The 15802-nt window shown below is 36.1% G+C and overlaps 1 protein-coding gene across 1 annotated transcript; it reads right to left on the bottom strand.

Annotated features, from left to right (window-relative positions):
- Positions 1–7872: 7872 nt before the first annotated feature.
- LOC117315835 lies at positions 7873–10662 on the bottom strand. The gene has a single exon (XM_033870238.1). The coding sequence runs from the start codon at positions 10660–10662 to the stop codon at positions 7873–7875; it is 2790 nt and encodes a 929-aa protein (XP_033726129.1).
- Between the last annotated feature and the right edge of the window lie 5140 nt (positions 10663–15802).

The following is a 15802-nucleotide window of genomic DNA, read 5'->3' as shown; positions in this document are numbered from 1 at the left end:
ACACTGATGTTGCAATGATGACTCTTTTTGGTGAATAATGACGTCACGCTAATTTCTTTCATTTGACTCTCTTAACTGTTAAGACTTCTTCTATTTTCCACTTCGTTTCTTTTGATTTGTAGACCTTTTGTAATTCTTGAGCGTAGAAAACCCCCTCTATCTGTTCACCCATCATATCTTTGACTTTATAAACCGGAACACTTCCTCTGTAATATCTGTGGGAGACTATGAGTAGTTCATCTGTCCATTTCTGATGCCACCCCCGACGGAATTTAAGGACTTTGTAACTCAGCCTCACTTGGTCTCCTTTTTTGAATTTGTGTGGCATCTTTTTCTTGGGAGGTCCATGGTCTTTTTTGGAAAAGACGATGTTTTGTGTGTCATTGTCTACATCCTTGGGTGCACATCCATACAGACCAGAGTGTGTTCTACTGTTGTAACTTCTAATGATGTAAGGTAGCACATCGATAAAGGTAAACGTTTGATTGGAATGCAAGTATCTGTACAAAATATTTTTCAACTTCCCTATAAATGATTCAGCAAATGCAGCTTTATGAGCACGGTGACTTGCAATGTGGGTGACCCCAATGGCTTTGCAATGCTTTTGAAATGCGTTGTTTAAGAATTCTTTTCCATGATCTGATCTGATGATGATTGGCTGACGTTCTGCAAATATCTTTTTGAAAGCCTCCAACACTGTGGTAGCCTTCTTGTTTTTAAGGGGTAGTACTCAAGCATAACGTGAAAAATGATCCACAACAACTAGTAAGAAAGTGATGCCTTCATTATAGTCTTTGATATTAGAGACATCTGCTAAATCAGCATCCCACATGTAATCCACACTCACCAAAGGAGTTTTGACTTTTGGTGTTTTGTGTCTAACTTGTCTTCTTACACTATAAGGATCTTGATTCTGCAACCAAGCAGTGACCTGTGATAGACTTATATTCAGTTTGCCTTTCTTTTTTATACCCTCATACAACCTCTTGGGGCCAGTGAATCCCAACACATGAATCATACCATATCTTCTTCAGAAAATCTTTCTGCTTTTTTGACAACATTTTTTTCTTATTCATATATTCATTGCAACTTCTTTTATACCTTTTCATGTGCTGCTAACAGTTCAAATTGTTTAAGAAATGAATCGGTTCTTTGCACTTCACATAAATGTTTGGTAAATATTTCACAAACTAATTTTCCACGTAAACATGTACGGTCTACATCATTTATCACTTCCCAATAATCATTTTTTGTTTTGATGCACATTATCAATGATATCCAGCTTTTGCTTTTTCTCAGTTTCCACCTCAGGTAAAATTTGGTTGGAGACCATATATTCTTACTATTTTTATGTTCATTTTTTTGCATATTTTAGTCATTGTTTTGCATATTTTCAAACTTTTTACACATTAAAAGCTAAAAAGTGTCAAACTAACATGCTAAAACACCAAATCAGCACGTTAAAACATCACGTTAGCATGCTAAAACACCAAATCAGCACGTTAAAACCACGTTAGCATGCTAAAACACCAAATAAACACGTTAAAACAGCACGTTAGCATGCTAAAACACCAAATCAACACGTTAAAACAGCACGTTAGCATGCTTAAACACCAAATCAACACGTTAAAACAGCACGTTGGCATGCTAAAACACCAAATCAACACGTTAAAACAGCACGTCGGCATGCTAAAACACCAAATCAACACGTTAAAACAGCACGTTAGCATGCTAAAACACCAAATCAACACGTTAAAACAGCACGTTAGCATGAAGGTCAATAACGTCGTGAAATCCAACCCGGCTAGACATTTACATGCTATACTAGCATGCCGAAAGCCAATAACGTCGTGAAAACTAACCCGGCTAGCCATTTACATGCTATACTAGCATGCCGAAAGCCAATAACGTCGTGAAAACCAACCCGGCTAGCCATTTACATACTATACTAGCATGCCGAAAGCCAATAACGTCGTGAAAACCAACCCGGCTAGCCATTTACATGCTATACTAGCATGCCGAAAGCCAATAACGTCGTGAAAACTAACCCGGCTAGCCATTTACATACTATACTAGCATGCCGAAAGCCAATAACGTCATGAAAACCAACCCGGCTAGCCATTTACATGCTATAATATAATTTTAGGCATGGCCTATGTGAGAGCGCAGCAATCCCGGTGCCCATGGAATTCGAGAAACAAGCACACCTAATCTAGTCTACTAGAATAGTAAATCCCACGTGATTTGTTTCATCTATGCGGAACGTAGTACTTACAGTTTCCGATGGTGTGAAATGTAAAACAGACTGGTCGTATCACTGCCTCAAATATCATGTGAATTTAAATACATGCTTTATTTAGCGTAAGATATATCCTATATAAGATATATATAATATTGTAATGTTTTTAAAACTCGAGGAGCAAGACCGTGATTTCGATGCTACAAGTAATCTATTTACGGTGGTCACGTGACTCCTCGAATACCTGCGAGATCTGCCGAAGTTTACCGAGTCCACATCCACGTGGTCGGTCTTGGCCAGGGGATGGTGCACTGGTGCGTTCTGCATCAACTTAGGCTTGTGGCGATGTATTCTGTAAATGTGAGTATATCATGGCATACTATTTGAAATTGAAAAACAATAATTATATGTTTCGTAGTGTGGCAGTACATTGTATCGTTACAACAACATTTTGTTGTTTTAACGATCTAATCTCCTGTACCCCGGCCCGCGCACGGCCATTTTTTTCACAGAATATAGTATATAACGTAATGTTTTCGTTGATAATGGTGAATTGGTACACAAGCGTTTGGATTTCTGACAGAATGTAGAGGTATAATATCATAAAATAATTTATTTCTATATATGAACAAACTATCTACTTACTTTTCCTCGGTCTCTGCAACCAATTGATTGTCACGCAGCATCATGCATGCATATATCTACGAAATGGTTGAAATTTACGTAATTAGTGAATTGTATATTTGAAATAACCCTTCACGTGTTTCAGTTAATGATGGGATGTGACATAACTTGATTTGCACTGATAGTAACTTTGTAAAGTTGATTTAAAAGGCAAGAATTTTTTTATTTAAAATGGTTTTAATTTGCTGATTACCATGCATGCTACTCGATATTGGTATTTAATTGGAACTAGCTGTACCATAGATGAATAAATGTGTACTTACCCTCACATAATTCAACTCCAGACGTCAGTTAATTGTTTCTCAGTATTTTTATTAGACATTGGCAGTCAACAGATATTTCCAACAGAGTTCTAAGTCCTGAGCTTGATTGACATTGGAACATTAATATTACAATACATATGATAGCTTCATTTAGTCATTTAATCAAATTGTACTGTACTGTACAGCACAGTATGTATAAAATTATAACAAGGAATGTTGTTGTTGTTTTTTTTTTTTGGGGGGGGGGGGGGGGGGGGGGGGTATGAATCAATACATAATTTTGCATTAAGGTGTCTCCGACTACACATAAGTACAATCCTTAACTTAAGTACGGCCATAATAAATTAATTGCTAGATTCTCAACCCAGCCCGCTGCGATGTTTTTTAATTTGTAATTTTTAAAATTCTGTATCGTTTTCAGGGCCTATTCTATATATATTTTGGGGCCAAATATGGGCCCTGTTCCCAAATGAATATAGCCACATTTTTTTCCCATTTGGTGGCCTGAAATTTCTTAAATATTACGTTGATCAAAATAGTTTCAGCACCTCCCCTTGATTGAGACCATTTAAGACTTGGCTGTATTGATAATTAAGCATACACCAACCACTAACTTAATAATGTCATCACTTAATCTTGTGGCTTTTGTTATTATAAGATTCTCAATGTTACCATTTAGATAATGTTAAAGTTCCCAAATCTAAAGACCCCGTGCCCCATTTTGAAATCAAGAGAATAGGCCCTGGTTTTGTCCTCTTTGGTTTAGATTAGAATTGGCGTTTTGACTTCCAGTGTTTCATCTCGCTCAGACATTTATTATTGACAACAATTGTATTCAATGAAGCCCCTGCGGTATACTGTGGTATTTTGTCAAATATCACGGTACATACCACTGTATACCACATATCTAGGTTATGACAATATATATATTGAGTAAAGAGCTGACAAATTAAAACCAACTCTGGATATATATTAATTTCATATGTTTCATATAATAACTATTACACACTAGTTCAAGATAACCTTAAACATGATAAAACTTAGCGACTGCTAAAAATCAACAGTAAATCATTACAAAATTCTATTTCATCTAGGTATCATTTTAGTCCATTGATAAAGTATTCGCCGTAATTAGCGTCCCTCCCCCTAGAAGCGCCCCTCCCACTTTTTGGAGAAGAGTTGAAGCTGTATAAATGCCCCCATCGCATGGATTTAACAATGTTTTACAACATGTGATGCGCATGCCTCTAACATCAGCATTGTATCCCATATTACATGAACTTGCGAGTCTTACATGTGAATCACGACATAATAATGCATCTCGAAGAATAAAAGGCATATGCATTTTTACTGTAACAGATTAATGTACCATGAGTACAGAAAGATTTAAAATATGGTTGACTTTTTTCGTCAACAACTTACATTTTGGTTCATTAATAAGTGCCCCTTCTTTGTTACAATTATTTAAGCGCCCTGTCGCTAATTACGGTGAATACAGTACCATCAAAATTTGTTACCGCGGTAGTACTGCCCACCTCTACAATACACTTGCCAAGAAAATTCTCAAAATGCAGTAACTGGGAAGATGAGACTAATGACTATAACTAATTAATTGACCCTTTAAAATGTTAAAAATTGTTCATTGCAAAAGCAGGTGTTTTTGTTACACAATCTTCATTTTGTGATGTGTCGTTATATTTCTGACATCAATACACATCATTGTCCATATAACTTTACAAATGTCATGTTATACAAGTGACATACCCACAATTTTACATGGGCAAATTTACTGGAGAATATGTTATGTAAGGAAACTAACAGTATTTTATTCTCAATAAAAGAGAAAAAATCCCAAGTGTTACAACTACATAAATTTCTTTTTTTACAAGGGCATTGTATATGCAGGAAGGAAAAGCTTCAAAAGCTGCCTGTTCAGTTATGAATTCATTATGCATGCGGTTCACCAGTACCGAAGGTGGTTCCCCAATGCTAACACTGGTAAGTAGGAGCATTATTCATAAATTGCTTAAAAAATGTAATTCACCAGTTATATGCGATTTTAGTACAAATCTGAATTATTCAATGACAGATTATGATATTTTGCTTGAATGAATACTGGTATAGTGTATTAATTTGAAAGATTTCATGTATGAAAAGGGGTTTAAATTTGTGAGTGGCACAAATACCACATCATTGCATATTATACCTTTGGCACTATCTGTTACAGGGATTTTAACAGAGATGGATTTAAACAGGTACTATAAGACATTAAGACTACAGAACACTGATCTGTTAATGTGGATTAAATGTTTACATTTATTTTGGTTGTTCAACTTTTGGGTGGATGGAATTCAAGTGCAATTTTAATATTTGTGTAAATTGATAGTTAAATTAAAAATGATAATGGAATCATAGGATAAACATCTCTCCTAATGAGTGTACATCTAGTCGGTAATACCAACATGAGAGAGTGTAATTTTGGAGGATAACATGAATCAAATATACCTGAATAAATCACATTGTCAATGTAGCTCTATATATTGTGCAAAAACATACACAAATTTATATTGAGCCACATTGATTAACTGTTCTAACCATACAATTTAATTAAAGAACTTGTTCACAAGTAATGTATATACACCAATGGCTTTTGCAGAATATCATCATATGATGAAAATGAACTTTTCTAAATTGCTCCTATAACTTTAAAATTATATTTGTACAATATAAAACTCTAAATTGAGGAAGTTATACATTTTGCTTTACTAGCAATGATTTCTGTATCTACCTGATATAAACCCTCAATATGTTTATTTGTTTCAGTAAAATTAAAGGGTTAGAGACTGGTATGTCCCCCACCGCTATTGTAGTGAATTGAATAAAATTAGGGTTTTTGCAGTTATGAATATCTGAAATCATTGACACAGAAAATGAGCATACTGTAAACAAAATTTGGCTCATCAAAATTTTTAGTGTAACACCAAATTTCAACATGTTAGCAATGATGAATTGGTACACGGACAAACATTTTAATGTTAGCAGTATACAGAAACTTTATTTAGTGCGACAATATTTAGCAAAATGTTTGTAACACAAAAATAGTTACCACTTAAATTGGTATGTTTGCAATATTAAATCAATTATATCTAGTGCGTTTGAAATCCAAGTGCTCTGTATCATCTGTGTCGCTGTCCTCAGATTAAGAATTAATTTTATTGACTTCTGTAATTATGTCACCGTTGACTGACATACACATAAAGGAGTACCACTTATCTGATACTCTTTTGTCAGGATGCACCCCATCATATAAGCTGTTGTATTGAAGCTTTACTATTTTCTTTACATTTTTGCCATTTCTAGCTCTATGTTTTATTTTTATTTGCATTAAACTCTTATCCCACCGTATGAGTGCCAAATTTTGATTAACATTTATTTCTGTAATTACAGAATTAATTTGCTGAATATCAGACTCCAGTTGCTGCTGTTGCTGAGCCACCTCATCATGATTGAATTGACTGAATACCAGTTTATGACGCAGAGTCTGAAATTCGGCAAACTTTGACAGTGATACAGGTGGGATATGAGCTACATGTATAGGAATATTGTTGAAACTGTTTTTAATGTTTTCTACAAGCAACTTCAGATTGGTTATGACAGTGGCTACTTTAGAATTGCTGTAGCATATCTCGACCCCACCTTCATGGTGAATCTTTGAGGTGAGGTCGCATATGCCGGCTGCCACAACAACTCTACTTCCTGATTGGCGAGGTATTTCACCCAGTTTTGATAGTATACAATGATGTATTGTGTTGAGTGTGCCACCAGGTTTGATAATAGTATGGGTAATCCATCTATTTGAAAAAAAAACTGTTGGAATCAAGAAAATGTGCCAATCTGGCTCCCCTTGAATCCGTTGCAAATATGATGTGACTGGTCATGTTTAATTCTGAAATTCAAGAAAAGAAAAGAATCATGTAAATTAAGTCTGCTACATATAACATGGCAATATTTTATATATGTGCTACATCTTTGTTAGAGACTGTTATGTCCCACACCCAGATAGCTACGGTATCAGAATATTTATATTTTATTCTGAAATTGGTGAAGATATGTAAGTACAATAGCTGGTCTTGTTCCAGAGGCATTTAAGTATTTTTTCCAGTAATTGAACTACATGTTCTCGGGTAGTTCCAAATGTATGTCATGGTGTCCAGTTGAATGTATAGTCAGACCTGCCTAAAAGATTAGAAAATTCCATGTGAAAGATATTTGTGTTTTATCCAACCTGTTTAGAGTCCATGTAAAAAGGATACATGTATGTATACTTGGGTCTATTTTATGATATTCCTTGAGTTACAATGCAATTAAGTAATAAAAGGGTTGATGATTGAGAAATTACTGGGGAGGGTGCCTTTTTTAAGACATTTTGAATAATGTTACGGCAATATCCACACTGTCACTGTATCATTTGTAAAAAATACATTTTGGAAAATCGTTGAATCATACATTAAATAATAGGTAACGTCGATTGAACTTTGCAGTTAAATGTTGACGGGTTAGAGACTTGTGTGTCCCACACCACATCACTTTGATCAACGTATTACAATATCTTTAATACAACTCGATTTACTAAGCCCAAAATTATTTGTTTCAGTGTGAATATTGTTAGGGGACTGGGTAATGGTTTTACTCTTCAATTGATGGGGAACTGTTTTTGATATTCGATATAAATCCTTGAAAGATCTCATCATATTTAATGTTGGCATAGTTCTCCTTTGTCTTCAGACTAAGAGTTTCAATTCTTTTAATTTCTTTGTCTCTTGCCTGTGTTGTAGGTGTATTGACAACATGACAAAATCTATCCTGATTAACCAATACAGAGGGATGCCAGGCAAAATCTGGATCTTCGTTTACTGAGCCAGCAGTTTTAGCTCTGGAAAGAGCAACAAAAAGTGCACCAGGATTGCGCGATTCAAAACTTTTTGTACCTGGGCTTATTACTATATATCTACTGGACTCATTTTCACCTATTGTCATGCCTTGACAACGATGAATTGTAGTACCCCAGCCTAGGCGTAATGGAATTTGAGTAATTTTGCAGTTGTGACAAGGACATTCAAGCCCACGTTTTATTGATGTTATTGGTACACATTTAGGAATGTCATGTATAAAAGGTGGACCTGTGTATTTGTCAAACTGAACCATTACAACAAGTGGTAGTGATGTTTTGGGGGTTTCGTTTTCAGGGTATATGATGTCAATAACTGTGCCAACAGAACCATTGAAAAGACCATACTTAACACAAAGGTTTGATGTCAGCATCACTTTTGCATCTTTGCAAAGATAAACTATACTTAACAGCCCTCCAGCTTTGTCTGAGGTACAGGTATTGGCTTGAATATCCTCTTTTAATGCTACTGTTTTGGCAATGGGGTAAACTTTGTTAATTTCAAGGATTTTGTTTTTGTTATGCTTCCACTCCTCATTATGTGTGGGAAATACATAGAGGCCATTTTGTGATATACGATGTGATAGGTCATGATTGAAGTTTTTTCTTAGGTCATCCCACTGATAATTTTGCAACCATGTAGCTTGGTCTGGAGTCAACTTGTATTGTCTGAGTGATGTTAAAACAGACTTGAGTTGTTGTTGACTTTCATTTTGTCTTATTATGGTTTTTAAAGTAACTGCTGTATTGAAATCTTGCCAGACCAAGCTGCCATGCATTGCTGCTGGACAATTAGCATTTGGCTTGTAAAGAGGAGAGTCCAGAACAGGTGATAGCTGTACGTCATCACCAAGTAACACAACTACTGGAAGACCACCCCAATTGGAATCAGATTTCATTCCAAATCTGCAGTTAAATTCCATCCACCCGAGAGTTGAACAACCAATGAGCGACCGCTCATCAACTAAGAGGACTTTGAGGCCATCACAGTTTTCTTGTAGTGACTCAGCCGTATGACCTGTTGGTAAAGTCATTTCTTTAGACTTAGAAACTATTGGAATTTTAAGAAAACTATGTATTGTTACCCCAGATATAAGGTTTGCTGCACTGCCAGTTGGACAGAGGACTTGAACACATTTATTAGATTGAAATAGCAATCTTATTGTTTTAACCAGGCATTTATTTAGATATGATTTGCCTGATCCTGCTGTACCAGCTACAATGAGACGTAATGGGTGGACATTTGGAGAGTGTATAGAGTCAAGTATTGCTTTTATAACAAGATTAAAAGCAAATTCCTGTTCAGTGTTAAGACTGGAGATATCAACATCAGGAAGGTTCAGCATTTCCTGGTCTGAATTCATGTCGGAAATTATTTGTTCTAAAAATTGTATTCCAAGGTCAGGTGGATATTTGGCACTTTTTGTCGACCAGTCATGTTCTATACCTCCATCGTTGTAATTGAATTCCTCAGTAACTTCTTTGTATTCCACATTTGGTTGTACCAAATCAATCCATTCAGGTTGTAATACATCTTCATTACCATCACTGTCATCATCACTACCACCATCGTCATCGTTTCTTGATCCTTTCTTGGAGGTAAGTCTCGCTCTTTCCACATCTGCTTTCACAAAGTTCGGTCGAGCTGACATTTGTAAAAATTCTGACATCTTTTCAGACCAGGAAATGTTGTCCTTTTTTATGTCACTGATTTTTCTCCAGTTTGGCCAATGCAGCAAAATCATGGTTCTGCAATATTCTTCTGTCAAAGGCCAGGTACAATAAATATTTTTGCCAGATATAACCGGAACATATCCCGATTTGCAGATATATCCATACCATGATTCTGTTGCATTATCTGGTCGAGATATATATTTATCAAGAGAGGTTTTCTTAGTTAATGTTTTTCCTGTTCTTTCAAGAACTCGAGAACCACTCAAGCTGACATTTTGAAAAGTATGGCTACATCTGTAAAGGGGTAAATTTGATAATTCGAATGATGCTTCAACAGCAGAAACATCACGTTTTGTTGTTTGCATCAGTAATTTTGTACATAATGATTTTGTAGTAGAATCGTCGCTGCTTGAATTAATCATGTCGTTGAAAAAATCTACAACAGCCCCTGTTGATTCCCCTCCTTTACAGGCATAGCCAGTAACATATTTTTCTGTTGCAATGATATCATTCACAGAAGGATTTTCTGGATCACTTTTTGACAAAATGATTGAAATGTCACCATTTGCACGCCATGCTTGCGTGTGATATTGACTGTGTTGTACAAGCATTGGATGGTCCCTTGCCATTTCAAGTCTTGGTGACCCATTTTTGTCATTTACTATAGCTGGAGTGGTTCTGAGTTCTTTACCAGGGTTAGAACTGCTGCCAAATTCCATGCGACATTCTTTTTCAGATATATTTTTACGTTTTGGGTTTCTTAGACAGTAGTCTGAGCAGCGGTGTATGTTTATTTTGTTGGTGAGTAAGAGGTGGTCTTCCAGTAAAGATTCTTGGGTTGAGCTTACATCCATTAGTAATTTCAGTAGTGGATTTTGATTTTATGGGGGTGCCTCAGCAGAACCTTCAGGAGGGGGCCAGAATTCCTTTCTTGGAATGCCGCTGTCATCCTTACCAGCAGGATGACAAGCGGTCATTTTAAACTCGTGTTGAGCCCATTCAGAAACTTTGTTTGCCATTTCCTCAGTGGATAGGTCACTTTGAATGGACTCGAGCATGAGGTTATGCGGTTCCTTGTCAGCCCGCCAACAGAGTCCATGCCAATGGATCATGCCCCTTGATTTGGCAAACTCTTGGCGATACCAAAATGTATCGACTCCAAACACAGGAGCAAGTACTTCCCTGAAATAGTTGATGGTCCTTTTATCAAAATAATCTGCTACAATGTGTGTATTTTCTTGGAGAACTTTAAACAAGATATTTTTGTCATCTAAATTGATGGCTTTGCCTGTTGTATCCTTTATATACATTTTTAGTAGGCGTTTTAAAGGCTTAAAATAAAACTCGGCACAACTGCCTGTAGCAAAAAAGGATGGTAGACCCTGCCCTTCATTTATTTTGTACTGTATAAGGGCTCTTAATTCTTTACGGCGTTGTGCCCAATATTGTTGGGTGCCTCTGAGATTGGCTCCAAAATACAGAAGTTTTTGACTGAAAGATGAATCCCCTTTTTCTAATTGTTCTTTTATATTTGAAAGCGAGAACTGATCTTCTCCTAGTTTTTGTTGTACAATGTAATTCCCTTGTTCTATAGTTCTTTTTCTAATAATCATATTGTGTGCAATGAATTTGAAAATGTGGTGTTTTGCGAATCGACCATCTTTGTACCATATCAGATGATTTGCCCAGTCTGACAAGGAACTGCATGTTCTCTGGCGATTAATATAGAAATCCCCTAAACCTGTTGGGAAAAGACAGGGAAAAGCAAGGGTGAAAAAGTGACGGGTTGTGAACTCTGAAACAGGTTGGTTATCTCGAGTTGGCCAAGGGATAACGGTTGTTTTTGTTGTGTTATTTTGATCAAGAATATCATTAATAATGGTATCTTTTTCTTTATTTAAATCTAAATTTGGATCTGGTATGAGGACTAATGAAGATGTTTGACAATTATCTTCAATATTACCAGGGTCTACCTGTTCATTTGCTGGCCCTTGATCTTTTATGTGACATGTATTTGATTTGAATTGCACAGTTGGTATGGATGGTAATTCACCATCAAGTGGTTATTGTGAGAGTCTTTGGGGACATATAATTATATCTGAATATACAGGATTGTTTTTCTGCAACCATTCTAAAGCATTTTGAACAAAATAACGACGCACTCTAAAATCTTTTGAAGTGTCATTTTTACCTAGACGACGGACACGTATAATGTGAATTTCTTCAGGGAGCTTGGGGAAAATTTTTGCAGGTTCGCTAATTTCTTGTGGAAATGCGACACAATGACCACTTGATGCTAATCCACCATGTTTAAGAAGATGTACATTTATACATGGGGATATTCGTGAAATTAACTGATGCTCAACTATTGTTAGATCTTGCAAAACTTTTGGTACTTCACCGGGATCCATATTGTTTTCTTTAGAAAACATTTTAATAGTGTGCTTATCAACCGAACACCTATGACATACATCATCTTTTAGTTTCATGTTTATTTTTCGTTCTTTACATGCAATACAGCATTGTATTTCGTGAGTCATTTCTTTCAGCTCAAATGAGCGAATACAGTCCATGGAGTCATTGAAATGTTTGTTATTAGTAATAGGAGGTGCTTCTGGTATTGTTTCAAGAGACAATTTAAATTTTTTAAGTCTGTACTGAATTTTGTGACGATTTCGGCCTTCTTGTAATTTGAGCTGTTTAACATCCTCTGTACCATTTTTATTTTCGAAGTGAAGGCCAAGTTTTCTACAGTTTGCCTGCGTTGATTTCTCAGAAGTACTTAATTGTAAATTCTGTGGTACTTCTGCTTTATCTTGGGTTAAAATTGCAGAATTATGAAGTGGTACATTTTCAGTGGATGCGTTTTTCAATTCATGTTGTGTTTTTGTAGACTTTATTACACCTTTATTTTGTTTGTATGATGTCTTTGCAGACTTTGTTACACCAGATTGTTTTTGTTTATCTGATGTCTGAGCAGACTTTTTTTACACCTGATTGTTTTTGTTTATATGATGTCTGAGCAGACTTTATTACACCTGATTGTTTTTGTTTGTATGATGTCTTTGTAGACTTTGTTACACCATATTGTTTTTGTAGACTTTTTAGGTGAACTTGTACATTTGGGTAGAATTTCATTCATTCTGGAACTAGTGCATGTAGCTGGGTTGTGAGTAATAACTGAAATTGAAGGAGTTACATGCAACTTCAAAGCTTAAAAATGGTTATTAGATAGCAGTAAACTAATTGTAGAACGGGTAGGGTTTATCGAGTCTGGCCTATATGTTGTTTTCAGGGCATTTCCTCTGTGTGTTGTGAGCATGTATATATTGATGTTACAGTCAAGTAGTGAGGATGCAGCCCTTATTTCACATGTTGTTGCCCAACCACATGAATTAATCATTTTGTTCAGGTACATTTGTTTGGTGGTGTTAGCGGTGTGATGCAGGAAAATTTGATCTTGAAAAAATATGAAATTGTCATGTACATTGTATTTATGTACAAATAAACTTTCTCAAAAAAGAATGGTCTTTGTTGTTGAATTTTGATAGCGAATGGAAAAAACAGTTGCCATCCGATGGCACTTGTTCAATAGTGAATGTAACACCATCTATGACAATTTTGTTGTCCATTGTAGAATTGTATTGAACACGAGATGTATGTTCATTGACAGAAAAACTAATAGGATCCAGTTGTACTTGATTTGCATTTGATGGGCCCATGAGTCCATCATCTGCAGGATCCAGTTGTACTTGATTTGATGGGCCCATAGGTCCATCATCTGCAGGATCCAGTTGTACTTGATTTGATGGGTCATCAATTTCTATAGATTCATGCTCGGTGGATGGTTTCAAGTTTGTTACATTACTGTAAGTATGGTCAGAAGCTACTTGGGCGTAAGTTCTTTTTATAGACACAGAAGGACTAGGTGTACCGCTTGATTTGGCATCACAAAAATCCATGAATTGCAAGTCACCATGATCTTTGTTTGAAATGCAAGATGTATATGCATGGTCCTTTAAAAATGAAGGAATTATACATGTCTCATCAATGTCAACATCCATATGAGGTGTGACATCGGCCATACTATAAGTATGATCATATTTGGATTTACCAAAAGACGCTACAACTTGAGCATAAGACCTACGTGGTGACTCGCAATCCATGGTTTATTGATCAGCTACAAAATGAATTCATATATAGATCTATACACTGGTTTGTAATAACTTACTAGTTACAAAAACTAAGCGTAGAATAAGCCAAGGTGACTGGACAGCAGGTAGCAGACGACAACAAAAAATTCGGAAGTCCTCTTTATTTTATGTGCTATATTTGGTAAACTTGTATGCAACTCGAACGGACCGGAGTCACTCGTAAAACACCGGAAATATTTTCGTTGAAAATTATACCGTTACGTTTTGAATATAACAAATTAAGAAATTGTTCGAGATAAATTTTATTAACAAATTCTTACTAGTGTGAAGTCAAACATTTGCATATTTTTAAAATGTTGATATTTTGTTAGGCCTATCTCCCGAGAATGTGACTTTGAATACAGACTTGCGCAACACTGGCACTTGTTGTGACTTCCTGTTTCCGGTTACGGAGAAAGTTTTTGAACTCTAAGTATATTGGGGGAAAAGGGGGGTTTTGGAGACATCTCTACCATTAAGTTCGCTACGCGAACGGGCTTCGCCCGTTCGAGCTGCGCTCTCTACTAGTATACCGAAAGTCAATAACGTCGTGAAAACCAACCCGGCTAGCCATTTACATGCTATACTAGCATGCCGAAAGTCAATAACGTCGTGAAATCCAACCCGGCTAGCCATTTACATGCTATACTAGCATGCCGAAAGTCAATAATGTCGTGAAAATCAACCCGGCTAGCCATTTACATGCTATACTAGCATGCCGAAAGTCAATAACGTCGTGAAAATCAACTCGGCTAGCCATGAATCATCAACAAGAGATATTGAAAGAAGAAGAAAATACAACTAAAAAAGGTACGACACTTCTGCATTTGAAAACCAAGATACAGAGAGAATTGATGACATCTATGGAGGATTTTTTTCTCCCAGAATGCCTCATTCAAGATAGCTGCCCATGGATGCAGCCATCTTGAATGAGGCATTCTGGGAGAGAAAAATCCTCCAGAGAGCCAGCATATCTCTCTACGGCATTAAAATTACCTGGACCGAATCCTTAAACACGTTGAAAATTATAATATGAAACAGGCAATGCCTGAAAAGAGCGAAGCTAGCTAGTATGCCAATGTATAACAAAAAAATATAGTGATAAACGTTTCGCCGTTTAATAACGAGAAAGTAATAATAACCGGAAACCAGAATGACTTTTCTGAAGATGCTATTTCTCAGAAACTTGTGAAATGCTTTGTAGTATGTACAAAAATGTAGATCTATGGTCAATATCAACATGCAAAGGATTTTATGAATTTGCAGGAATGTTTGTAAATTGGTTATCTCCATTGCTTTGTGCTGACTTTCAAAACCCAACATTTTTTTTTATTTTCTGTTTGGGGTTGACCATTTGGAATTGTTGTCGCCCTTGGTTTTGCATAGTACAGTATGTGTGATCATTACCAGAGACATGTGTGATCATTACCAGAGACATGTGTGATCATTACCAGAGACATGTGTGATCATTACCAGAGACATGTGTGATCATTACCAGAGACATATGAATGATTTATTGCATATTATGTGTTTATATACCAGACATTTATCTCTGTATATACCAAAAATGAGAGTTTTCTAAACAGCAGTTCAACTGTAGGTATATGGCCCCATGTAGTTGAAGGATCAAAGCATGACATTGAATACATGCCAATTATTTCCATTGCTTCCTTTCAACCATACTTTTATGTGAATGTCCAAATGAATTGCTGCTGCTTTCACTTCAGAAAGTGTAGCCCAACCATTATTGAATAGTGTACAATGTATGCGTCCTGTATGTGGAATTAGAAATTGATGTGTT

The sequence above is a fragment of the Pecten maximus genome, chromosome 17 (assembly GCF_902652985.1).
Source record: "Pecten maximus chromosome 17, xPecMax1.1, whole genome shotgun sequence".
NCBI lineage: Eukaryota > Metazoa > Mollusca > Bivalvia > Pectinida > Pectinidae > Pecten > Pecten maximus.
The sequence above is the reverse complement of the archived record's forward strand: the minus strand, read 5'-3'. Positions and strand labels throughout refer to the sequence as shown.

Coding starts and splice junctions, on each gene's coding strand:
- LOC117315835 (XM_033870238.1), bottom strand. CDS start 10,662: ATGGATGTAAGCTCAACCCAAGAATCTTTACTGGAAGACCACCTCTTA.